This window comes from Anomaloglossus baeobatrachus, chromosome 4, assembly GCF_048569485.1.
Source record: "Anomaloglossus baeobatrachus isolate aAnoBae1 chromosome 4, aAnoBae1.hap1, whole genome shotgun sequence".
Classification (NCBI taxonomy): domain Eukaryota; kingdom Metazoa; phylum Chordata; class Amphibia; order Anura; family Aromobatidae; genus Anomaloglossus; species Anomaloglossus baeobatrachus.
Window position 1 is genome coordinate 343936475 of NC_134356.1, and position 26215 is coordinate 343962689.

General features: G+C 42.3%; 1 protein-coding gene across 2 annotated transcripts in view; it reads right to left on the reverse strand.

The window, feature by feature from the left end:
* The window catches only part of GRM8 (glutamate metabotropic receptor 8), a 1984303-nt gene that overhangs the window by 1410027 nt on the left and 548061 nt on the right, over window positions 1-26215 (reverse strand). For both annotated transcript variants that reach the window (XM_075345086.1, XM_075345084.1), the window contains exon 3: window positions 4095-4311. In XM_075345086.1, coding sequence (XP_075201201.1) covers window positions 4095-4311 — 217 coding nt within the window. The remainder of the gene's footprint in view (window positions 1-4094; window positions 4312-26215) is intronic.

Here is a 26215-nt window from a genome sequence, read left to right on the forward strand (position 1 = left end):
CAGTATAAAGACTGGGCAGTATAAGGGGACACAGTGCAAAGGACAGTGTGAAGAGTAGGCACAGTATAGAAAGAGAGGCAGTGTGGAGGGCATTTACCATAAGAGGGACAGTGTGGGGTCATATTTTGTGCAGAGAACACAATAAAAGGGGCCATTATTTATTCTGGGGCACAGTGTAGGGCAGATATTTTTAAATAGGTGTATTATAGTCATTCTGCTATTTTTAGGGTCATCATGTCGGGATGTGCTGCAGAAGACCGGAGAAGATGGACATCTACAGAGACGAGATGTGAATGTGAAAAGTCATCAGTGATCTATCCTAAGGAGACAGATAATACCTCTGTGAGCCGAAGACAGGAGCGGGACGATTGCCGGGGGTGGTGGAGGGGCGTTATGGAGCGGGGCAGTGTAGAAGGTTTTGTGGAACGAGGCGGTGTAGGGGGTGTTATGGAGTGGGGCGGTGTAGTGGGTGTATTATGGAGAGACGCGGTGTAGAGCGTGTATTATTGAGCAGGGAGGTGTAGAGCGTGTATTATGGAAAGAGGCGGTGTAGGTGATGTGTTATGGTGTTATGGAGAGGGGCAGGCGATGTAGACGGTGTATTATTACTTTTCTGAGGGAAATACTTCATTTTCTAGGACAACTTCAAGGGTGCTAAGACTTTTGGCCATGACTGTGTGTGTAATATATATATATATATATATATATATATATATATATATATATACATATATATAATATGTATATATGTGTTTTTCCAAGAGTGGTGGCGGACTGTGGAAGGTTTGCGAGGTGGAAGCGGAGCCGGGGTGGAGCCTGGGTGGAGTCTCACCGGGCCCCATAATTTTGCCAGTATGGGGCCCTGAAATTCCTAGTGGCGGCCCTGTATATAACTATATATCTATCTTTCTATATCTATCTATCTATCTATCTATCTATATATATATATATATATATATATATATATATATATATATATATATATACTGTATATATACAGTACAGACCAAACGTTTGGACACGCCATCTCATTCAAAGAGTTTTCTTTATTTTCATGACTCTGAAAATTGTAGATTCCCATTGAAGGCATCAAAACTATGAAATGACGCATGTGGAATTAAATACTTAACAAAAACAATTGTGAAACACCTGAAAATATGTCTTATATTCTAGGTTCTTCAAAGTAGCCACCTTTTGCTTTGATTACTGCTTTGCAGAATCTTGGCATTCTCTTGATGAGCTTCCAGAGGTAGTAACCGGAAATGGTCTTCCAACAGTCTTGAAGGAGTTCACAGAGATGCTTAGCACTTCTTGGCCCCTTTGCATTCACTCTGCGGTCCAGCTCACCCCAAACCATCTCGATTGGGTTCAGGTCTGGTGACTGTGGAGGCCAGGTCATCTGGCGTAGCACCCCATCACTCTCCTTCTTTGTCAAATAGCCTTTACACAGCCTGGAGGTGTGTTTGGGGTCATTGACCTGTTGAAAAATAAATGATGGTGCGACTAAATGCAAACCAGATGGAATAGCACGCCGCTGCAAGATGCTGTGGTAGCCATGCTGGTTCAGTATGCCTTCAATTTTGCATAAATCCCCAACAATGTCACCAGCAAAGCACCCCCACACCATCACACCTCCCCCTCCATGCTTCATGGTGGGGACCAGGAATGTAGAGTCCATCCGTTCGCTTTTTCTGCATCGCACAAAGACACGGTGGTTGGATCCAAAGATCTCAAATTTATACTCATCAGACCAAAGCACAGATTTCCACTGGTCTAATGTCCATTCCTTGTGTTCTTTAGCCCAAACAAGTCTCTTCTGCTTGTTGCCTGTCCTTAGCAGTGGTTTCCTACAGCTATTTTACCATGAAGGCCTACTGCAGAAAGTCTCTTCTTACCAGTTGTTCTAGAGATGTGTCTGCTGCTAGAACTCTGTGTGGCATTGACCTGGTCTCTAATCTGAGCTGCTGTTAACCTGCGATTTCTGAGGCTAGTGACTCTTTGTCTTCCTTTCCAGGGTAGTCCTCATGTGAGCCAGTTTCTTTGTAGCATTTGATGTTTTTTGCCACTGCACTTGGGGACACTTTCAAAGTTTTCCCAGTTTTTTGGACTGACTGACCTTCATTTCTTAAAGTAATGATGACCACTCATTTTTCTTTACTTAGCTGCTTTTTTCTTGCCATGATACAAATTCTAACAGTCTATTCAGTAGGACTATTAGCTGTGTATCCACCAGACTTCTGCACAACACAACTGATAGTTCCAACCCCATTTATAAAACAAGAAATCCCATTTATTAAGCCTGACAGGGCACACCTGTGAAGTGAAAACTATTTCCGGTGACTACCTCTTGAAGCTCATCAAGAGAATGCCAAGAATGTGCAAAGCAGTAATCAAAACAAAAGATGGCTACTTTGAAGAACCTAGAATATAAGACATATTTTAAGTTGTTTCACAATTTTTTGTTAAGTAATTCATTCTACATGTGTTAATTCATAGTTGTGATGCCTTCAATGGGAATCTACAATTTTCAGAGTCATGAAAAGAAAGAAAACTCTTTGAATGAGAAGGTATGTCCAAACTTTTGGTCTGTACTGTATGTAGAATGTCCAATGAGATAAAAAAAAAAGTTACAAGTTCTTTGAATCCTAGTTAGTGTAACTGTCAGCAGGATCTCAGTATAATGAGTACACTAACAGTATAGGAATGAGCAAGGCATTAATGAGGACATCATTACAGAACATAATGAAATAATAGAAAATGACAGTGCATTTCCACATTTCCACAGTATATCAAGAGGTGACTACATCATTAAACACAAGGGGAAACATCAATGTTAGAAAAGCAGCATTGGTCAAGAGCATAAGGGAGAGAAGGCAAGTGTAGTAGTTACCACTAGACCACCTGATGAAGCTCAATGGCTTCCTCCGAAGCTTAACCTTTTCATTCTGTACTTTAAGCTTTTGAGCCTCAAAAGAAAATTTGCAAGGGTTTGCCCATCTACAGTATGATTTACTGTTTATACTACAACTGTCTGCTTCAGAAATGTTGATTGTGCTGACAAACTAGGTACAAAATCCCTCATTACAAACAGTTGTGCTTTACACTAAAACACTGTGGCTTTTTAGAAGAAGTTTCAAAAAGAAGTTGGTCACTGAAAGCCGAGTCATCGTGGTGACTCCTAATCATGCTTCTCATAGTCTGTCTTAGTTTAATTACCAGGTGTCTACCAATTTTTTTATTTAACCTGTCAAGAGAAGTAGATTCCAACAAGCACAGAGAGTAAGTAAGGCACCCCATGTCTCTTCTTTCCATTTTTATCTCACTGCAGTTTTTTAGAGTAAAGCTAAGGCTACACAGCAATTTTGCCCATAAAACATTTTAGACATCCAGTTTTCAAAATGATGCTGATACATCGCAACGTAATACAAATAAATAAGTTCATACTGCGAATTTGAGGGTACCAGTCCACCCTCATCGATTTCTTGCAACTTTCATAGTTACAGTACATTTAGGGCTGCAGTGTGACTTAATTAGTTTTTCCAGCTATTAGATGTAGCACCGACCTCTAGCAAGCTTTAGTGCAACAGATATCCCTTTCAAAGTCACCATACAGCCCTAGCCTAAAACAAATCTTTTTGTGACAAGGACACCAGTCTCTGAATCATGCTGCCTTTGGTTAGGGCAGCGTAAATCATCTGGCAAAACCCCTTTAAAAATGTTGGCATGAGCCAGCCATCATGTAAATATAGAGAGTTTAAAAACAGCATAAAAATATAATTAATAATAACATCATAAAATATATTGTAAGCAGAAGGGGGTGCAATGTTGCCCAATCATATTTTTTCAGCTGTCGGCAGGCTCATCTAAAAATTGCCTGCACACTTTTTTTGTCAAAAATCTCTATGAATAAGTTTTATATACACAGGAACCGAAAATATACTTATAAGCTTGAGCTGCAACACAATAGAATCTGTCAGATATATATCTGCAGTTACATTTACTGCTCCATGGAGAATGTGTTCAGTGCTTTACAAATGTAACACATTAGTAGCTTGTCAGTATTAAATATAATTTACTGGATAATGCAATCTTACCAATTTCCCGGGAAATCTGTGTAAAGGCTTCAACTCCACTTTCTCCATAATTCCCTTCTGAAGCTAATGTTGATACATAATTCCATCCCAGTGCCATTACGATATCAACCATTGCTTGAGCTTGATAGGAGTCAGGTGGGACCACTCGTGAAAAGAAGTCATATCTGGTGTTGTCACTTAGTTCTGGGGCTGTGGATGCATAGCTGATTTGAGGTATCTATTAAGAATGAACACAGAAAATGTATTTTTGTCATTATCACTGTAACATTTTAATTTCTGAGATTTCTTTATTGAGGAATACAGTAAATGTATTAAATACTTTATAGTTGCATAAGGAAAGTTTAAACTTTTAACAATTTTTACTACTTTTACAACATTATATTATTTTGTAGTGTGTATTAGTAGATGACACTAGAATATGAAACATCAGAGCAGGTTTAATGGAGAAGATAAGCTACCAAAGAATTCTGTGAAATGTAAGTCAAACCCAGCTGAGGATCTGCTGCATGTGCCAACTTGTAGGCAGATTCTGACCTCCCATTGCCAGCATGTAGAGTTTCACTTGAAGGTTTAGTGGAAAGGGACTCACTCTTAGGCCTCTTTCACACATCAGTGATTCTGTTTTGTGAGGAGGTATGTTTTGTGCAGTTTGTGTGGGGGTGTGTTGGAGGAGTAGTCCTGGGGAAAGAGGAGTATAATAGGAGGAGTAGTCCTGGGGAGAGAGGAGTATAATAGGAGGAGTAGTCCTGGGGGGTGAGGATTATAATAGGAGGAGAAGTCCTCTGGAGGTGAGGAGTATAATAGGAGGAGTAGTCCTGGGGGGAGAGGAGGATAATAGGAGGAGTAGTCCTGGGGGGAGAGGAGTATAATAGGAAGAGTAGTCCTGGAGGAGGAGGATGATAATAGGAGGAGTAGTCCTGGGGGCAGAGGAGGATAATAGGAGGAGTAGTCCTGGGGGAGAGGATTGTAATAGGAGGAGTAGTCCTTGGGGGGAGGTGTCTAATAGGTGGAGTAGTCCTGGGGGAGAGGAGTCTAATAGGAAGAGTAGTCCTGGGGGGAGGTGTCTAATAGGTGGAGTATTCCTGGGGGGAGGTGTCTAATAGGTGGAGAAGTCCTGGAGTGGAGGTGTCTAATAGGTGGAGTAGTCCTGGAGGGGAGGTGTCTAATAGGTGGAGTAGTCCTGGGGGGAGAGGAGGATAATAGGGAAAGTAGTGTGGGGGGCATGGCCGAGGGGGTAGAGTGCATGGGGGGTGTGGCCGAGCGAGCACAGTGTGTGGGGGGCATGGTCGAGCCAAGCGGCCAATGCATGTGGGGGGTGTGGCCGGGCCAAGCCGATCGGCCAATGAGACGGTTGTCACTGTAATGACTCATTTTGGAGCAAGACAAACAGAAAAAGTCATATATATATATATATATATATATATATATATATATAGGGTTGTCAAATTTGGCAGAAATGTTACTTGCTCTCACTGCCCATGTGAAGCTGTGCTGAGACATCATGAAATTAATAGCAAAGTAAAGAAGAACAAATGCAGGATTAAATCTGGAAAGCATTATAGAATCTTAAGAAAAGCAATGTGAAGAATTAAGTGGATAGATGTGAGTACTTTGTAAGTAGGAAAAGAGAGGAACAGAGTGTAGCAGTTTTTCTAGTGCTGGTTTGGTGAGGTAAAAGAAAATCACTGGACTGCTTCATAAATAAGGTGTAACGCCTGCCTGGATCAACAGACTCAGATGGGATGTAATGGACAGGCTAGAGAGAAGCCACTCACCAAGCAGGACCCCCAAAACCCTGAAACCCTTCAACCCTTATACAGGGATTTGGAATTACACAGGGCCCTGGAGATCACTACCTGTGGAAGGCTGCAGTCCGATGAGAGTAGTCGTCAGGCAGGGTCAAACCAGGAATAGCAGAACAGGGACAGAATCGGCAGGAAAAGACGTAATCAGAAAATGTAGCAGAGGTCAAATCCGGATCGGGCAGCAAGGTACAAAAACAGCAGGCAAAAGGGTAGTCAGAAAACACGCAGAAGTCAGCACACAGAAATCACAAAACAGAATAGGGCAGATCAGGAGCCAGGAAATCAGAACTATCTCTGGCAGAGGTCAGCAGACAGGAGGGGAACTAAGAAGGGTGTGGTGTCTTCCTATTGGCTGTAGCTGAACGCTGGCAAGTTCAGCTGGAAGACACACGCCACCCACAGTCAGCCAGTGGTACTGCAGATCCCAAGATAACCCAGCCCAGTGGATGATCGGAGCCTGCGCCCACCGGTGCCGCTGGCATCGACTCCTCTCCCTTTACCAGCACCATCCATGGCAGGAACACGGCATCGCCTGGTGATCGGAGCAGAAGTCGCTGTAGCGGACTCCGGTGGTGACGTAACATAAGGTTGTCCACCACTCGGACAATGGCTTCTCAATACCTATGTTTCCCAACAATAATATAACAACACCTAGCCTTACCTCTGGTGCCTGACCTTTATTGGTGTCTGCATTACCTCTCCTAGGGATATCACATAGTTATGTGGCTAATCAGCGCTGCCTTCATTATCCCCTCCTTTGGTCTAAACATACAAGGAAAGTAAGAGAACAGCTGCAGCTTCTGCTTTCTCCGGATCTCTGATTTTTGATGATACACAATCCCCTGGAGAACCAGTTCCGATACAACTGTACAGCGACGGCACCAGAGATGAATATACAGTTCCTGACAGAAGTTCTGTCGCTTGTCCATGTTATGTAAATAAAAGCTTATAACCTGACTTTAAATTCATTCATTAGTTTCATACAGTTAGGTCCAGAAATATTTGGACAGTGACACAAGTTTTGTTATTTTAGCTGTTTACAAAAACATGTTCAGAAATACAATTATATATATAATATGGGCTGAAAGTGCACACTCCCAGCTGCAATATGAGAGTTTTCACATCCAAATCGGAGAAAGGGTTTAGGAATCATAGCTCTGTAATGCATAGCCTCCTCTTTTTCAAGGGACCAAAAGTAATTGGACAAGGGACTCTAAGGGCTGCAATTAACTCTGAAGGTGTCTCCCTCGTTAACCTGTAATCAATGAAGTAGTTAAAAGGTCTGGGGTTGATTACAGGTGTGTGGTTTTGCATTTGGAAGTTGTTGCTGTGACCAGACAACATGCGGTCTAAGGAACTCTCAATTGAGGTGAAGCAGAACATCCTGAGGCTGAAAAAAAAGAAAAAATCCATCAGAGAGATAGCAGACATGCTTGGAGTAGCAAAATCAACAGTCGGGTACATTCTGAGAAAAAAGGAATTGACTGGTGAGCTTGGGAACTCAAAAAGGCCTGGGCGTCCACGGATGACAACAGTGGTGGATGATCGCCGCATACTTTCTTTGGTGAAGAAGAACCCGTTCACAACATCAACTGAAGTCCAGAACACTCTCAGTGAAGTAGGTGTATCTGTCTCTAAGTCAACAGTAAAGAGAAGACTCCATGAAAGTAAATAGAAAGGGTTCACATCTAGATGCAAACCATTCATCAATTCCAAAAATAGACAGGCCAGAGTTAAATTTGCTGGAAAACACCTCATGAAGACAGCTCAGTTCTGGAAAAGTATTCTATGGACAGATGAGACAAAGATCAACCTGTACCAGAAGGATGGGAAGAAAAAAGTTTGGAGAAGAAAGGGAATGGCACATGATCCAAGGCACACCACATCCTCTGTAAAAGATGGTGGAGGCAACGTGATGGCATGGGCATGCATGGCTTTCAATGGCACTGGGTCACTTGTGTTTATTGATGACATAACAGCAGTCAAGAGTAGCCGGATGAATTCTGAAGTGTACCGGGATATACTTTCAGCCCAGATTCAGCCAAATGCCGCAAAGTTGATCGGACGGCGCTTCATAGTACAGATGGACAATGACCCCAAGCATACAGCCAAAGCTATCCAGGAGTTCATGAGTGCAAAAAAGTGGAACATTCTGCAATGGCCAAGTCAATCACCAGATCTTAACCCAATTGAGCATGCATTTCACTTGCTCAAATCCAGACTTAAGACGGAAAGACCCACAAACAAGCAAGACCTAAAGGCTGCGGCTGTAAAGGCCTGGCAAAGCATTGAGAAGGAGGAAACCCAGCGTTTGGTGATGTCCATGGGTTCCAGACTTAAGGCAGTGATTGCCTCCAAAGGATTCGCAACAAAATATTGCAAATAAAAATATTTTGTTTGGGTTTGGTTTATTTGTCCAATTACTTTTGACCTCCTAAAATGTGGAGTGTTTGTAAAGAAATGTGTACAATTCCTACAATTTCTATCAGATATTTTTGTTCAAACCTTCAAATTAAACGTTACAATCTGCACTTGAATTCTGTTGTAGAGGTTTCATTTCAAATCCAATGTGGTGGCATGCAGAGCCCAACTCGCGAAAATTGTGTCACTGTCCAAATATTTCTGGACCTAACTGTAAATTACTCTTTTGAAATCCAAATTTGGTTTAGGTTATGAAAATAAAGTTGCTGCAAAGCTGAAATATTGATCATTTAGTGAACACAGAAAGGTCAGATTTTGGCAAGACAAAAGTTTTGTGCCCACAGAAAGTAATGTGAAATTCAAACAAATAATTAACTTCTAATAAAAAGATATGTTGCATAACATTGGTGAATGAAGTTGTGGTGCTATTAGAGCCATATTTAATATTTTGTGTGACTTCCATGAGCTTAAAGGAATGCATCCATGCAGTTCAACAATGATTCCTACAATTTATTGATGAAGTCATCAGGAAAGGCAAAGAATGCAGTTTTACATGCTCCCAACTCCCAGAGTTCATCTAGGTTCTTTGGTTTTGTCTTCCAAGCTTCCTCTTTCATCCTACCCCAAACATGCTTAATGATCATGTCTGGTGACTGGGCTGGCCAGTTATTGAGCACCTTGATCTTCTTTGCCAGGAGGAACTTTGTTGTAGAGATGGATGTATGAGATGGAGCACCATCCTGCTGCAGAATTTGACCCATTTTATGATTGGGAATGTAAGAGATAGCTAATACTTCTTAATATTTTAGGTTATTGATATTTCCATCCACCTTGCAAATGTGTCGCACACCCCCATACTGAATGTAACCCCAGACCGTGATCTTTCCACCACCAAACTTAACTGTTTTCTGGATACATACGGGCTCCAGTAGGTCTCCTGCAGTATTTGCGGTGGCTGTGGTGTAATTCAACTGAAGATTCATCAGATAAATCCACCTTCTGCCACTTTTCCAGCGTCCATCTGTTTAGCAGGCTGTGGGACTTGGCAAATGCCACACAGTTTTTTAATTGCCTTTTATTTAGTGCTGGCTTCTGGGCACTGATTCGACCATGGAGGCTATTTCAAGACAGAATCCTACAAACTGTTCTAATTGACACAGTGACTTGAGATGACCAGGCCTTTTGAAGCTCTGCTGCAGTGGAAGAGAGGCTGGCTTTGGATTTTCTAACCAACAAATGTTCCTCCTGAGCAGTTGTCTTGTGGGGTCTGCCGTATCTGGGCTTGTCAAAAACATCTCAAGTCTCTTCAAATCTTTTTTTAATTTTTTGTACTTGACTAGAGTTGAGCGATACTCGAGTCGAATGGTTCGCCAATTGCAAATTCGAGTGAGTTTGGGTGGCGTTCGAGTCGTTCGACGAACTCGAACGATTTGCTTCAAGCTCGACAGTTCAAGTTACCGTTCAAGAACGGTTCTATCACCAAAAAACGTAGCTAGTTACTAGCTGGCTTTTCACTGTAATACTGTGAGTCACTGTGAATCATGATATTATCAAAATTTAGCGTATAGTGTGCAGAGGGCGGGGTTTAGATCAGTGCTGCTGAGTGCTGAAAGAATGGTGATCGCCATTTTTTTTTTCCTAGCCGCGCGTACAGTGGGGCGGACCAGGCTGTCAGCCAATCACAGACATACACACAAAGCAAAGTGGATTTTTGCCAGACAAGCAAGGGCATGTGTCATAGGCTGTACATGTCACATGTCCTTGCCCTATAAGACCCGGCCATTTTCCCTGTTGCTGCCATTCTCTCTCTGCTGCGGGTAGGTGACAGTCACCTCTCCCGCTGCTGCTGCTGCTGCTGTGTGCGCTATAGACATACAGTGCAATCTACACATCGCTTTAGGGATTAGGGACTAGTTGTAATTTCAGCCCTTTTCAGGGATACATTACAGCTGTTCATAGCCATTTTTGCTAGGCAGGTCTGTGTATCACAGCGTCTGGCTACATCAGCTCAGGCAAATCCTTGGGGCATTGTTTCATTGGCAGGGATAGAAAGTGAGGCTTCCTCCGCTGACAAGCTAGCTACAGCACTTTTGCATTCTACACACCTCTCCATTTTTGCTTTGCAATTTTAATTGCAAAAAGTGCTGACACTTTTAGGGGAATACTAAAATTGTCTGGGATACTAACTTAGGGTTCCTCTGCTGTCAAGCAAGGTACACTAACTGTGCATTCTGCACACCTGTCCATTTTTGCTACGCAATTTTAATAGCAAAAAGTGCTGACACTTTTAGGGGCGTACTAAAATTGTCTAAGATACTAACTTAGGGCGGCTTTGCACGTTGCAACATCTCACGTGCGATGTTGGTGGGGTCAAATCGAAAGTGACGCACATCCGGCGTCACTTTCGACATCATAGTGTGTAAATCATAGATGATACGATTAACGAGCACAAAAGCGTCGTTATCGTATCATCGGTGTATGCTCCGACTTTTTGAAAATTACGCTGCCGCGACAGGTACGATGTTGTTCCTCGTTCCTGCGGCAGCACACATCACTGTGTATGAAGCCGAAGGAGCGAGGAACATTACCTTACCTGCCGCCGGCGACTATACGGAAGGAAGAAGGTGGGCGGGATATTTACATCCTGCTCATCTCAGCCCCTCCGCTTTGATTGGCCGCTTGCCGTGTGACGTCGCTCTGATGTTGTACAACCCACCCCCTTAGGAAGGAGGCGGGATGCCAGCCAGAGCGACGTCGCAGGACAGGTATGTGCATGTGAAGCTGGCGTAGCAATAATGTTCGCTACGCCAGGAATCACAAGATATCGCTGCTGCGATGGGGGCGGGGACTATCGCGTGCGACATTGCAGCATCGGCTTGCGATGTCGCATCGTGCAAAGCCCGCCTTAGGGTTCCTCTGCTGTGAACACCACCTGTGCATTGTATACACCTGTCCATTTTTGCTACGCAATTTTAATAGCAAAAAGTACTGACACTTTTAGGGGCATACTAAAATTGTCTGGGATACTGACTTAGGGTTCCTCTGCTGTAAAGCAAGGTACACCAGCTGTGCATTGTACACACTTGTCCATTTTTGCTACGCAATTTTAATAGCAAAAAATGCTGACACTTTTAGGGGCATACTAAAATTGTCTGGGATACTAACTTAGGGTTCCTCTGCTGTCAATCAAGGTACACCAACTGTGCATTCTGCACACCTGTCCATTTTTGCTATGCAATTTTAATAGCATTTAGTGCTGACACTTTTAGAGGCATACTAAAATTGTCTGAGATACTAACTTAGGGTTCCTCTGCTATCAAGCAAGGTAAACCAACTGTGCATTCTGCCCACCTGTCCATTATTGCTATGCAATTTTGATTGCAAAAAGTGCTGACAATTTTAGGGGCATATTTTCATTGTCTGGGATAGTCAGTGTTGGTTCTTCAGCTGTCAATAATGCTAGACCACCTCTACAATCTGCACCACCTCTCCATTTCTGCTACGACATTTTAAGTGTCCAATTTGGTCACAAACAAAATGAGTGGCAAAAGGATAGATGCCGGTGGAAAGGGGAACAGGCGTGTTGGAAAGGGAAAAAAAAAGTTTGTGTCCGTGGGGTAGGTGGTAAAGCTACAGTAACATCTGCTGAAGAAAGACCATCTTCCAGCAAAAGTAAGATGTGTACTACTTTCCGTGGACAATGTGATGTGATCCCTTTTTTTACGGAACTGAACAACTCTAACAAAGGTAGATGATGCACTAAAAAGAACATGCTTGAATGGATCTCAAGTGCTCCATCAAGTGGCTTCTCATCCACCTCAACTTCAACATCCAAAAAACTCCAGTCCTCTGAGTTGTTACCCCAATTGCACTTGCTTTCTACCAGCTCTCAAGTCTCCACCCGCCCTGCAGAGTATGGGGTAACAGAGATGGTTGAGTCTGCAGAGCTGTTCAGTCACACTATAGCCTGGGAATCAGAGGTCTGTTCCAATTCTACAGTGAGTGCAGACCAGGAAATGATCTGCAGTGATGGCCAGAAGCTTTGTGAGTCAGATTCAGGCCCTGATGACCAAGTTTCTGAGCATAATGTAGACCCTCATTCCCAAACTGTAACTCCTCTTGGTGGAGACAATGAGGAACATACTGATGACGATGGAGCTGTCTGGATTTGCGGTGTCTGCTGCAGCTCCTGTTACCTTCATGTAGCAGAGCTGGATGCGATGCTGGACCTCCGTGGATTACGCCAGACATGGAGGGCTTTTTCGGGCTGAATAAAGTGATGAATGAGGGTATTTGTTAGTGGTTTTTTTTGCAAATAAAGGATTTTTTCAGGTGTGTGTGTGTGTATTTATTTACTGTAATTTACAGATTACTCATGGAAGGTATCTCGGGGAGAAGTCTGACATGATTAATCTAGGATTTAGTGGCAGCTATGGGCTGCCATTAACTCCTTATTACCCTGATTGCCAATGCACCAGGGCAAATCGGGAAGAGCCGGGTACAGTCCCAGAACTGTCGCAGCAAATGGATGCGGCAATTCTGGGCGGCTGCTTGCTGATATTGTTAGGCTGGGGGGCTCCCCATAACGTGGGGCTCCCCATCCTGAGAATACCAGCCTGCAGCCGTATGGCTTTATCTGGCTGGTATTAAAATTGGGGGGGACCGCACGCCGTTTTTTTAAATTATTTATTTATTTATTTCTCTGCTCCATAGTGACACGCCCACCGGCGGCTGTGATTGGTTGCAGTTAGACAGCTGTCACTCAGCGTGTGGGCGTGTCTCACTGCAACCAATCATATTTGCCGGTGGGCGGGGAAAGCAGGGAATACGAGATTGTTTAATGAGCGGCCGGCTTTTTCAAAATAGTAAAAGCCGCCGGAGCTTTTATAACAGCAGTGCCGCGCCGGAGATCGGGGAATGGTAAGTATGAGAGAGGGGGGAACTGACCGACAGAAAGTGAGAGGGACAAATAAGACAGAGAGACCGACTGACAGACATAGAGAGAGACCAACCGACCGACGGACTGAGGGAGAGAACGACACAGAAAAAAAAACCCGACATCACATGAAAAAAGCACAAAACGTACACGGAGCATACAGAGATGCGTCCGTGTCACTTAGGCGTGGGCCCAGACCCATTGACTTTCACTGGGTCCGTGTGTGCGTGTTCCGTGATGAAAATGGACATGCTTCTGTGCAAAACGGAGCCACAAACATAGCACGCACATGGACACATGGACCTTAATGAAAAACGCACGTGTCCTCAAACATTAAATAACATTGGTGCACGTTTGCCCGTGTCTCCGGTATTCACAGAAACGGACCAAACACGCACTTATTTCACGGATGTGTGTTGGAGGCCATAGATATAGTGGCTACTGGAATTACTCTGTTTGTCAGGCCTCATCACGTTATCGAGTCTATAAGTGTTTGAGTAAACACAGAAGCAGGATGGTTATGCTGATTATGGCATCATTGACACTGACCATCTTGGTTAATTCCTCAAAGTTTTATCAGCTGATTGAGGGACGTCCATTGAGCCTCCAAAATTTATGAGTGAGGGCTGGCTGCTGGCTCTGTAAAAATTGATTGAGGGCCGCCTGCTGGCCCTCCACAAATTATGAGCACGGGCTGGTTGCAAGTCTATTAAAAATTATGAGTGAGGGCCAACTGTTTGAGAGCCACCTGCTGGCCCTTCAAAAATTATCAGCATGGACCGGCTGCTGGCCCTCAAAAAATTGACCGAGGGATGCCTACTGGCCCTCCACATATTATAAGTGAGGGCCAGCTAGTGGCCTAATTAAATATTATGATTGAGGGCCAGCTGACGGAGTTCAAAAATTGATTGAATGCCACATACTGGCCCTCCAAAAATTATCAGTGCGGGCCTGCTGCTGGTAGTCAACACATTGATTGAGGGACGCCTGCTGGCCTTCCAATAATTATAAGCGAGGTCCGGCAAAAGGTCCTCAAAAAACTTTTAGCAATGACCGTGTGATAACTATGATGATATGGTGTTGGAAGAGGAGGACCAGAAAAAAACAAAAACTAACCATATACCTTTTTGGAGTGGAAAGGGGTGCATGGTAATACAACATAAAAGAAAGGAAAATTTGATTTGGCTCTTTTTTTCTACTTCTGTCTTCGGCTGAGGTTGAGAAGTTGTGACCAATCCAGGCCGTGTTCATTTTTAGAACAATCATCCTGTCAGCAGTTATTATGCCACCAGTGGCACTAAAAACCTGCTCTGGCAAAAAACTAGTGACAGGGCAGGCCAGCACCTCTGGGATGCAGATGGACAGTTCATGCCACATGTCCAGCGTGTATATCCAATAATTGGCACAGATCTATCATGGAGGACACTGAGATGGTCGGCTGGTACTCCTTCACCATCTTCATAAACAATTCCCTCCTTGTCAGACTACCCTGTGGATCAGTGCCTAGGTGCTAGGATGATGTAATGAAACTGTTCCAGACCTTTGCTAGTGTTTCCCTTCCTCTGTTAGATCTGGCGTGTGTCTACATCATCTATCCTCCTTAGTTGACCAAGAAACTATGATCTCATAATATTACTAGCCTTCTCCACTTTAGGAAGGCGAGATGGAAAGTTCTGCTTGTAGTGTGGGTTGAGAAGGCCGAACAACATGTAATTAGTGTTGGTCAAAATGTTTATAACGCAAAGATCATGGGAAAGTCTTTGGGACAAGAAATGGGGAGCACACGCAGTGAACCTTCACAAGTAGCTCAGGCAAATGTGGGTAAGTTTTTCAAAAGCACTGAACCACTAAGTTGAGCATGTCGGCCAGGTCTGCTAAATATGCAAGCTTGCCAAGCTTCAGAGCCACCACCGGGTTATGGTCATTATCACACACAGACATGCCTGGCTGTAGCTTAAGCGGTGAGAGTCACATTTCTGTCTGGTTTGTTGTACCTTTCCACCACTCTGCGGCAGTGTGCTGTTTGTCACCTAAAGAACTTAGTTTCACCATAGCCTGTTGCCACTTCACTAGAGGCTTGCGACTAATATGGTTGATTTGCACAGAGATGACAATTCACAGATAAGGATGAGAAGGTGCAGCAACTGGTGAAGGAGGTGGGGAAACCCTGATGGAAGTAAAGCCTGCAATCATCTGCATTGGTAGGATATTTATTTTCTAAGAGTCCGACTCTTTCCAGGCCTCTACAAGGTTCACCCAATGTGCCATCAGGCAAAAGAAATGTCTCTCGCCACAAGCATTTGTGCATGTGTTGATGGCTAAGTGGACCTTCCCAGAAACTGTATTAGTGATGATATAGGACACGTGCTGGTGTAAGGCAGAGATGACACAATGAGAAAAATAGTGGCGGCTATGGAAGAAGAACCTAGGGCTATCTGCTGTTCCTCTAAAAATTATGAGTGAGGGCTGACTGCTAATCCTCTAAAAACTTTGAATGAGCGCCTGCTGTGGGCCCTCTCAAAATTATGATTGAGGGCCAGCTCTCTAAAAATTATGAGTGAAGGCTGGTTGTGGGCGCTCAAAAAATTTTGAGTGAGGGCCATCTGCTGGCCCACTAAAAATTGAGTGAAGGCTGGCTGCTTGCCCTCTAAAAATTATCAGTTAAAACCAGCTGCTGATCCTCTAAAAATTATGAATTAGGGCTGGCACTCTAAAAATTATATGTGAGGGTCGGCTGCTGTCCCTCTACAAAATTGATTGAAGTCCAACTGCTGGCCCTCTAAAAATTATGAACAACTGCCGCATGATGAACTATATACTGTACCTTTTTTTGGTTTGAAGGGGTGCATGGGAATACACAGGTAAAAAAGGGAACATTTGAATTGGCTTTATGTTCCACTGCTGTCATCTTTTGGGGTTGAGAAGTTGGGCCAATCAGGGCCTAGTCCATTTTCATAAGTCAACTTGTCAGCATTTTCATTTGACAGGTGGATGCGTCTATTTGTTATTAATCCCCCGGTGGCACTAAAGTCCCATGGAATCAACTTAAACAGGGAGTCAACTTAAACAGTGACTTCGGTTTTTGATGAAAAAGAAATAAAATAGAAATAAAGCAGAAGCGTTATACTTACAAAAATCTCCTGTGCTGCTGAACACTATTTCTTGGGCTGCACATTAACCCTTATACATATGCACTGCTTCCCCCTTCCCCTGTCAGTCCTGTCGTATCTGATTGGTTGCAGTCAGACCGCACCCTTTATGACAATGTGTCTGGCTGCTTGGAATCATAAATGCTATCTGTGTCCATATGCTGGTGTAAAAATAAATAAATAAAAAAAAATTAGCTTAGGACCCAGGCACGCAGGAGAGAAAGGCTGTGAGAGGCTGTGCCTGGTGACCTGGAAATCGGACTGCTGTGTTTCGTTTGTGGATTTTTCTTTTTGTTATTTCTGTCTTTTTGTCCCCGGAAAAGGGTACCACCTGAGTGGACATCGTGTTTGTTTTTTGTGATTCTTTACCAAGAAGGACCAGGTGGAGCTCATCCAAGAAGAAGAAGATCGTTTTAACTGCTGTGCGAGCAGGTGACTGACCCCATCTTGAAGAAAGGTCGGAGCTCTGATCACCGCCAAAGACGGAGGGATCTGTGTGCTTTTGAAATGGACCAAATCATTTGTGAGTAACAATTGTTCTGGAGACCGGTCTCTGTAACGTTAGACAGTTAGGGATAGTTAGTCACGATTAAAGACATTTTAAACAAGGATATTCACTGAAAGCCAATGCTTAAAAGGAACTGTACTTATTGTTTTATCCAGGGATGTCCTCTCCGAAAAAAGCATGTCAAAGTTCAAGCTGTGTGTTTCTGAAAGTAATAGACTAATGCTAAAGTGACAAGTTCGCCTCCATTGCTACATTGCCCTGTCTGGAGACAGTGAGGTAAAGGACACTGTGTAGTAAGATATGTACATATGTTTGCTTGATACTGAGGGATTATTGGGAAAAAGGCCGGGTGCCCCTGTTATATTGTCAATAGTGTGGGAGGTGTAGAATTTGACTAGTAAAGATGTGTAAAAAAATATATAGAGAAATGTTTGGAACACGATCACTTTGTGAGGGTCGAAACGATTTGCTCATCTCTAGTAATAACTTATTTTGATAGTGTGTACTGTATGCATTGAATCTACAGCATCCATGTCATGTCTATTGATGAGCCTTCCATCACATACTGTGCCTTGGTCTGCTGCAAACAATTATAAATCAATCAATATCTAATGTCCTTTTTTTCAGTCTCCAAAATGAATATACTCAAAATGCGATAAGAACGCAAAATAATAGTTAAAATGTGTTGGAACATAAAATGGATGAATCATTTCAACCAAATGAATTAAGGTACATACTTGTTTTTCATAAAACAAGGTTTATTCAATTTCTGTCCAAAGAGTCTTTTAAGAGATTGTTCTGCATTTTGCATATTGCATAACCACGCTTTTATTAAATGTTCAAGTGAAGTGTGGTCTGTGATTAAGCATTTGAAGGAAATCCTTAGGGTTTAGAGACTGAACATTCACAGGGTGACAGCTGCAGTTACTGTCTTCTGGCCAACAGTGACATCTGCAACTTGCCATCTGCCAAAAAGAGCAAAATATCTGGCCAATCCTTTTACCTTGAAGACACAGATGTTTTTATTTTGTAATGTAGCTAGTGACATCTAAGTTGAGGCTCAGGGGCCCAGATGCATTATGATCTGCCTTTGTTAACATGCAGACGAAATGTTTAACATTGATGAATGTATGAAGATGTGTAAAATATATGTTTTAAGCAGTTTAACAATGTCAAAATACAACATAGGAAGCAAATGGAAGCAAATATTTAATTGACAGAACAAAACAAAAGATATTACTATATATAGGAAAAGAATATAGTCACAGGATACATAAGACAGGTCATTCTGAATATTTCTACTCTGTTGTTTTTTAGATTGTGAGTGCCCCTTAGACAATATTACAATTTATGTGATATTAGCTATGATATTGGGGTTGTCCATGTTTATCATCAATGTCTGCATTCACACTATTTGATTACAAATTTGTGAATCCTCACATCGCAGTATCCGCGCAGGGCCTATCACACCAAGAAGCCTTGGCTTCCCAGGGGTCAGAGAATTACTTGCTCATGTTAATAATATCTTAGACTAGAGAAATATGTCTACCAGAAAAAAAAGACATACAATAAATTTGAAGACCTTTGGGCTCCTTGGCTTGATACACCAAATGTGGCTCCGACAACTTTGATGTCCTACAATTTTTCTTTTTGATTACACAAAATAAAAAAGCATCTTTGGAAAGAAAAAACCTCTTGTCTTTTTTCATTTTGACAGCCGAAATTTTATTCTAGCTTTGTATATCCTGTTTTTTTACTTCTGAGCACCAGTTTATTTTCACACAGTGAGCCAGACCTATCCTTTTTGACATTACCAGAAAAGAAAGGTGTGAGGAATTAGGGATATATTCTGAGCTATTAAGCCATATTCCTATAGCACCCATCTTGTCAAGGTACATAAGGCCTAAGGAGGCTTCAATCAGTATGCTAATTAACTTGAGGAAATTGTCTGTTAGCAGTGGTGTGACCCAAGGCAAACTCCTATGATATGGAAATTAGATGAGCTGGCTAGTCCTTGAGAACAGTAAAGGGAAGGAAGACCCCCCTCTGTGACACTGCAGAAGAAGTGACAAACTAAATAGAGGCATCCTGTACACCTGAGACAGACAGGCACCAGGAATAAATGTTTAATATCTCATGAGCCGTGCTTCCTATAAACATGTCATGCAGAAATATTGCATCCAGACATCCCGACGATAATAGCACATATTTTACATAGGTGTGGGACCTCTGTAGGTATCCCAAACTTGATATTGGCCAGTGGGGTACCAGCAGACTAGTCATGTGTCCTATCATTGTGAAGATAAAATCATAACTGTAAATATGAAATCATTGTCATCCGCCTATGACATTCCCAGGCAAAGTTATGGCCAATAATCACTTTGGGATATTGTTTCAGACCCAGGTCAGGGGTGGGGCAGTACTCCCCTGTGAGATCACTAGGTAGGAGGGGACATGGATTGTAGCCAGTTTGATAAACACAGTTAGGACTCTTTTGGGTGTTCTACTTTGGGTCGTCTCGTGTGTGGCAAGTGGGGGAAGATCCAGGAACCGTGTGGCCTCACAGTGCCCCCCTGTGTCCGCTAGAGATTAAGGTAATTGATACATCTGTATACCTGCTTGTGATCCATAACTTACCTGTAAATGTATTCTGACATAGATATATATTCTGTAAATTCCATATTTTATATATTGTAGTTTCTAGTGTGCCTTAGGCTGATTAAAATATATAATTTAATCTTGGGCTGTTCTGTTATCTCGATCCTGAATTCCACGTCTGTGTGCTCGGCGTAATAGTTATTGTAATCGATTGGTGGCAGCGAGTTTATGCCAAGGCTCATTGTGGGGCAACCAGTGAGATCTGGGGGAGGTTTAGATATATTCCATCCGCAGAGGTCGGGGGAATATATACCTTGCTCTCACCGGAAACTCTTCAATCATCAGCATAGTAGAATAGTGGCCTCCTTGCTTATTGTCAGGCAACTCCATAATTGGCCTGACTATAAGAGGGGCGCTAGAGAGCGCGTCACATGCTCGGTCTGTTGGATGGTGGAAAGGGGGGCTGTAATGTCCACTTCCTACCTTCCCCCCGGCTGTTCATGACAAAAGGCATACAATAAATTTTAAGACCTTTGGGCCCCTTGGCTAGATACACCAAATTTGGCTCCAACAACTTTGATGTGGGCTAGAGCTCTGCTACTGGCTTATTTTAGTTTGCCATTGTGGAACATAAATTTAAGATAGGAAGTAAAGGAATGCTGCATTCCAAAAGCTTGCAAAGAATGAGCGCAAGTGGATGTCAAAAGGACTAAAGCGGGGTTTAAACGCTCTGACGTCACTAGCGATGTCGCGAGCGATAGCACCCGCCCACGTCCGTGGCGTGTCATCGGTTGATCGCTGCCGTAGCAAACAATATCGCTACGGCAGCGTCGCACGCAATTACCTGTTCACCGACGTCGCTGTGGCCACAAAACAATCTCTTTCTCGAGGTTCGTTCGACATCACAGCGGCATCACTAAGCAGCCGCCCAATAGAAGCGGAGGGGTGGAGATAAGCGGCCAGAACATCCCGGCCACCTCCTTCCTTCCTCATTGCCGGCGGCCGCAGGTACGATGTTGTTCCTTGTTCCTGCGGTGTCACACATAGCGATGTGTGCTTCCGCAAGAAGGACAAACAACCTGCGTTCCAAATGAGGAATGATTTTTTTTAAAATGAACATGTACATGACGAACGATTTGACACCTTTTTGCGATCGTTACTGATAGCAAAAAGGTGTCACACAGAACGACATCGCTAAGGAGGCCGGATGTGCATCACCAACACCGTGACCCCGATGATATCTCATTAGCGATATCGTGGTGTGTAAATGGGCCTTAAGACTAACAGTCTGGAGTGTCGAACTCTGTTCTTTGCTTTGATGTAAATGTTAATTTATCAGTATTAAAATACTGAATACTTTTTTAGGCTATCAGAACTTTTTGTCTCGGGGGGAGGGGATGGGATGGGGATGTTTTGCTTATTTAACTGTATATTTTCTGCTTCATTTGTATAAAAAAAAATTTCAATAAAAATGTACCTGATAGAAAAAAAGAAGACTCAGCTTAGCAGCTAAGGTCTTAGGCCTGTGACACACATCCATGCCGCCGGCACGTGTTTGTCATTTTTTACACGTACCGGCGGCACGGAGACACGTTAAGCAATGCTACCCTATTGTAGCAGGCACACACACGTCAAACCACACGGAACGTGTGTCCGTGTGCGTTTGTACGTGTGTGCGTTTTTCAAAGCGCTGACATGTCAGTGTTTTCCCCCGCAGGACGGGTGTCACACGGCCCGCACCCATACCACACGGGTGTACTGTGGATGCGATCCCGTGTGACACACGCCGGAGAAAACACGTGTCAGTGAAAAAAAAACCAAAACATTAACTCACCTTCTCCAGCCCTTCTGTCTCTGCCGCTGCTGCCTCTTGCCTCTGTCTCTGCCTCAGTCATTATTCTCATTTAATATTCACTTTACTGCCTTGCAACAGCAGCAGCGGGGAGACGGGAGGGCTGGAGCCGAAGATCAGCACCATAGACAGCAGCGCGGACAGCAGGAAGGACCAGGTGAGTATGTAAATTACCGGTTCTACGTGTGCTATCGTGGATAGCACACGTAGAACACACATAGCCCGCACGTACCAGAGACACGTACTTACCTGCACGCAACACGCAGGGGAAATACGTGTCTCTCGGCACATGCATGATTTTCACGTGAGTGTGGCAGAGGCCTAAGGGATTTCAGCGCTGTCGACGATGTGACAAGGACCGGACAGGTGGCAGTCAGGGACGTAGAGGTTGGAGAGATGAGTGGTGAGTATAAACATATTTGTTACTTTTTTTTTACATATTAGAGACCCCAGTGCATAATAAGAGACATTAAATTTGTATTCTCTGAAAGCCAAATTTCCTGGAAAAAAAATGTGCGAAAAGGCAAATTTCAATTTTTCCTGCTCTTCTCATGTCTAACGCAAAATGAATTAAACCCAAAAATACTGGTGACATTTTTTCACCATTTCACCCCAAGCAGTATTTTTCGCAATTTTTATGTACTGTATTTATATAAAATGTAAGTCTTGTGTGCTACAAAATGCAGAAAGTTTCCAGCAAAAAGTATATATTACAGTGGTAACACAATATATGATTTCATCAGTGATTTTATAAAAGCCCTAATGTAATCAATATTCTAAAACTTATCGGTAGGAGGAGAAGCCGAGCGAAGAACACAAGCTGTGATGTTAAGGCCATTTTATGTGAATCGGCGCATGCATATGACCTAGCAAACCAAGAAGACTTGGCTTAGCAGCCAAGGTCCCAGGGATTTCAGTGCTGGCAACGATGTGCCGAAGACCGGACAGGTGGCAGTCAGGGGCGGAGAGGCTGGAGAGATGAGCAGTGAGTATAAACATATTTGTTACTTTTTTTTACATATTAAAGACCCCAGTGCATAATAAGAGACATTAAATTTGAATTCTCTGAAAGTCAAATTTCCTAGAAAAAAAAAATGTGCGAAAAGGCAAATTTCAATTTTGCCGGCACTTCTCATTTCTAACGCAAAATGAATAAAACCCAAAAATATTGGTGAAATTTTTTCACCATTTCACCCCAAGCAGTATTTTTCCGCAATTTTTCTGTACTGTATATATAAAATGTAAGTCATGTGTGCTACAAAATGCAAAGAGTTTCCAGCAAAAAGTATTAGGTCTCGTGCACGTTGCGGAATTGCATGCATTTACGCTGCGTATTGCACTGCAGCGTAAATGCATGCGTCCTGCGTCCCCTGCACAATCTATGAAGATTGTGCATGATACGTGCGCACGTTGCTTTTATGAACGCAGCGATTTGGGTGCTAACATTTTTACCCAAATCCGTGCGTTCATAAAAGCAGCATGTCAATTATTCCGTGCGCTATGGATGCTGCTCCCACTCTGTCTATGGTGGGGGCAGCAGCCATAGCGCATGAAATCAGCTTTTTTTGTACAGAAAAACTGCATCCATTATGCAATGTTTCTGCAGCGACTTGAAGCGCACATGTGCTGTCAAATCGCTGCAGAATATTCAGCAGTTATGTGCGAATGAGCCTTTACAGTAATAATACAATACCTGATTTCATCAGTGATTTTATAAAAGCACTAATGTAATCAATATTCTAAAATGTATCCATAGGAGGAGAAGCCGAGTGAAGAACACAAGCTGTGATATTACGGCCATTTTATATGAAGTCATAACATCACACTTTTAACCCCTCTCTGCATCTGTCTTCTATAATAAGAACTCATCTTTGGCCTGAATGTGATGCCATGAGAGAATGCTAATCATGTATATGAATATTACGCTCACTTTATGTCTAGTTTTATTGACCAGCTCTTCAGTAGTGTGTTACTGTTATGTGAAATATTCCAAGCTTCAACACATTCTATGGGACATTAGGGTGAGATTTCAAGGCAGCCAAGTAAATCTGGAAAAATAACACATTTGTTCTGTTATTGAATTTTCAGATTATTTCTTTTTCAGGAATTAATAACAGCAAAACTAACAAAAGCTGAGCCACAGAGCACAGATGCAGCGTTTTCCTGAAAATTTGCAGCCCTCAATTTGTAGATAGAATTACAGTTCCACATCAGAAATATAGCACTAGGCAATAATAATGATACATATATTATGTATTGTTTAAAATGAGGAAGGCTACAGAGATTCTTACTTCTACATTGATTTGGGGATAAAACTACTTAAACATTACATTTTAAAGCAATAGTACATAGGGAAATATTCATAGTTTTCTTTTACAATGTATCAAAGTAATTCCAAGACAGTTTTTGACTTTAGTGCAAACATATACACCACTTTCAGCTCAGATATTGAGGACAGGATCTAGTACGCAAAGCACAGATATTAAAAATCAATTTTGCAGAGAGTAAAAGAGAAGGGTGTTCAAATCGCCGTGCCAACAGATCACTCATTCAGATGATGGAGACCAATGTCACTTTATTTTCATATGGGTCTACGCATTTCAGGAGCCCCTGCTCCCTTCCTCAGGACCGTCAGGATAAAAACAACATCAAATCTGTCCCACTGGGATCAGACACATCATAAGTAGTCAAAATGACGTCATAGGAACATCCCTTTTCAGAAAAAAACCGGCGGGAAAAGGGTGCCACGTTGTCAGCTCTGACGTTTTACATAGAAAAAAAAATATATATAGAACATCAAATTCATACAATCAGAAAAAAACTCCATAAAATGTGAATCATTCAAATTACATGTTTCACCAAGATCGGGATGTGTGTAAAAAAATATGACCAATAAATAAACTAGATATATGCATAACATGACCACATAATCTGAAAAAAAAAAATATATATACGTGAAGTGAAATAGTATAGAACCCAAAGGAGTATGGGCTCATAGAACCATCAAATGCATGCAGTGCTTGAACAGAGGTGGAGAAACGTTGGCATTAGTCTCTGTCACCACCACAGAAGAATGTGACCTAAGTGAAAAACAATGCTAATTGTGACTCAAGTATAGGAAAAGCATGGTGAAAATGTGTAGAAAATGGGATCATGGAAAACACCACGAGTGTAGCTCATGGGCAAACACCCCTGATAATAGTGTATTACAGGGCAAGAGCGTGGGAAAAAAACAGTCAGAGCATGCGCCCAGGATCAGTATCTAGAACCGACAGGTCAGACAAGTTCAAGACCGTGGGAAAATAATCTACAGCGCATGCGTAGCGGCCGAAAATAGAACAGACACCAGATTACGCAGAAAAGAGCGAGAAAAGCAAGCTCCCAGGGGCAACAAAAACAGGAGTGGTATAAGGGAATGGAAACAAAGGAAAAGAAAAGAACCAGGGGGACAGGAGAACACCAATTGTTAAATTGTATTTAAAAACTCGGGTGAACCGACATATAAAGCCAAATGGAAAGGAATAAGTAAATGAATAAAACACCCATAAAAGTGAACAAAAACGGGTTCAATTAAAATATAATCATGAGTGATGGGACAAATGTATATCCACATCTAATTGTCCATATGAAGAATTCTGAAACAATAATGTAAATCCTATGTACCGATTAATACATATATATATATATATATATATATATATATATATATGTCACACATATACACCCATAATGAAGGTATAAATATAAAACACATGGACCAAGATCCACAGAGGACGATGATGTGAGCAGATAAAATCACAAATTGTACATATAAAAAAAATATATAAATACATAAATACATACACATATATATGCATATACACAGGAAACATATAAAAAACCTTAATAACCCATGTCTAAAAGACCAGGAAAAAATTATCAAAGATGGGAAAGTATGGGTTAAAATGACTAAAAGGACTAAAAATGGTGGTTCTCATATAATATAGAAACCAGAGATAAAAGAATGTTGTTTAAAAATATGATAACCAGATGTCAGTTAAATAAATCAGTTACCTCATTGAGGCCCTGAGGTTTTAAGGTGTTAAGTTTGTAGATCCAATAGGTTTCTTTTTTGTTAAGAACCTCCATCCTATTGGGATTATGGGCGGGTATCTGCTCGATTGGAGTGACTTTTAACTCAATTTTTTTGTTATGATATACAGTAGTGTGCCGGGATAAACCATGCAACATATACCCCACCCTGATGTTATGCCGGTGAGAATTAATTCTGTTATGCAGGGCTTGGGTCGTCCTCCCCACATACCGCTTATTGCAGTCACACTCGATCAAATAAATAACGTAATCTGAATGACAGTTGAGATGTCCTTGTATGGGGAAAAAAATATCCCCCGCAAAGGACCCAAAACTGACCCTTCCATGTTGAATCGATTTACAGCATAAACAGTTTCTAGCCATACATCTATAGCTTCCCATGGGTTGATTGATATTAATAGTGTTGGAGGGGCTCCTAAGCCTACTTGGTGCCAACTGGTTCTTTAAGTTGGGGGCCCTGCGGAACGTGATTACGGGATGGGGGGGTAGCACATTCTTAAGAAAAGGATCATTATGAAGTATAGACCAATGTTTCTTTAGTATTCCCCTGATAGCATCACTATCACAACTGAACGTGGTAAGAAAATTCGATGTGAACTTATTATTGGGAGTAGGTTTTTCATTAAAAGATATGGTTGAGAGGGAGGAGATCACTCGAACCTGTTGCTTATTCATCTGATATGCTTTTTTAATAACAGGCAAAGGGTATTTTTTATTTATAAATCTTTCTTTCAGGATCAATGCTTGGTCCTTAAAATCA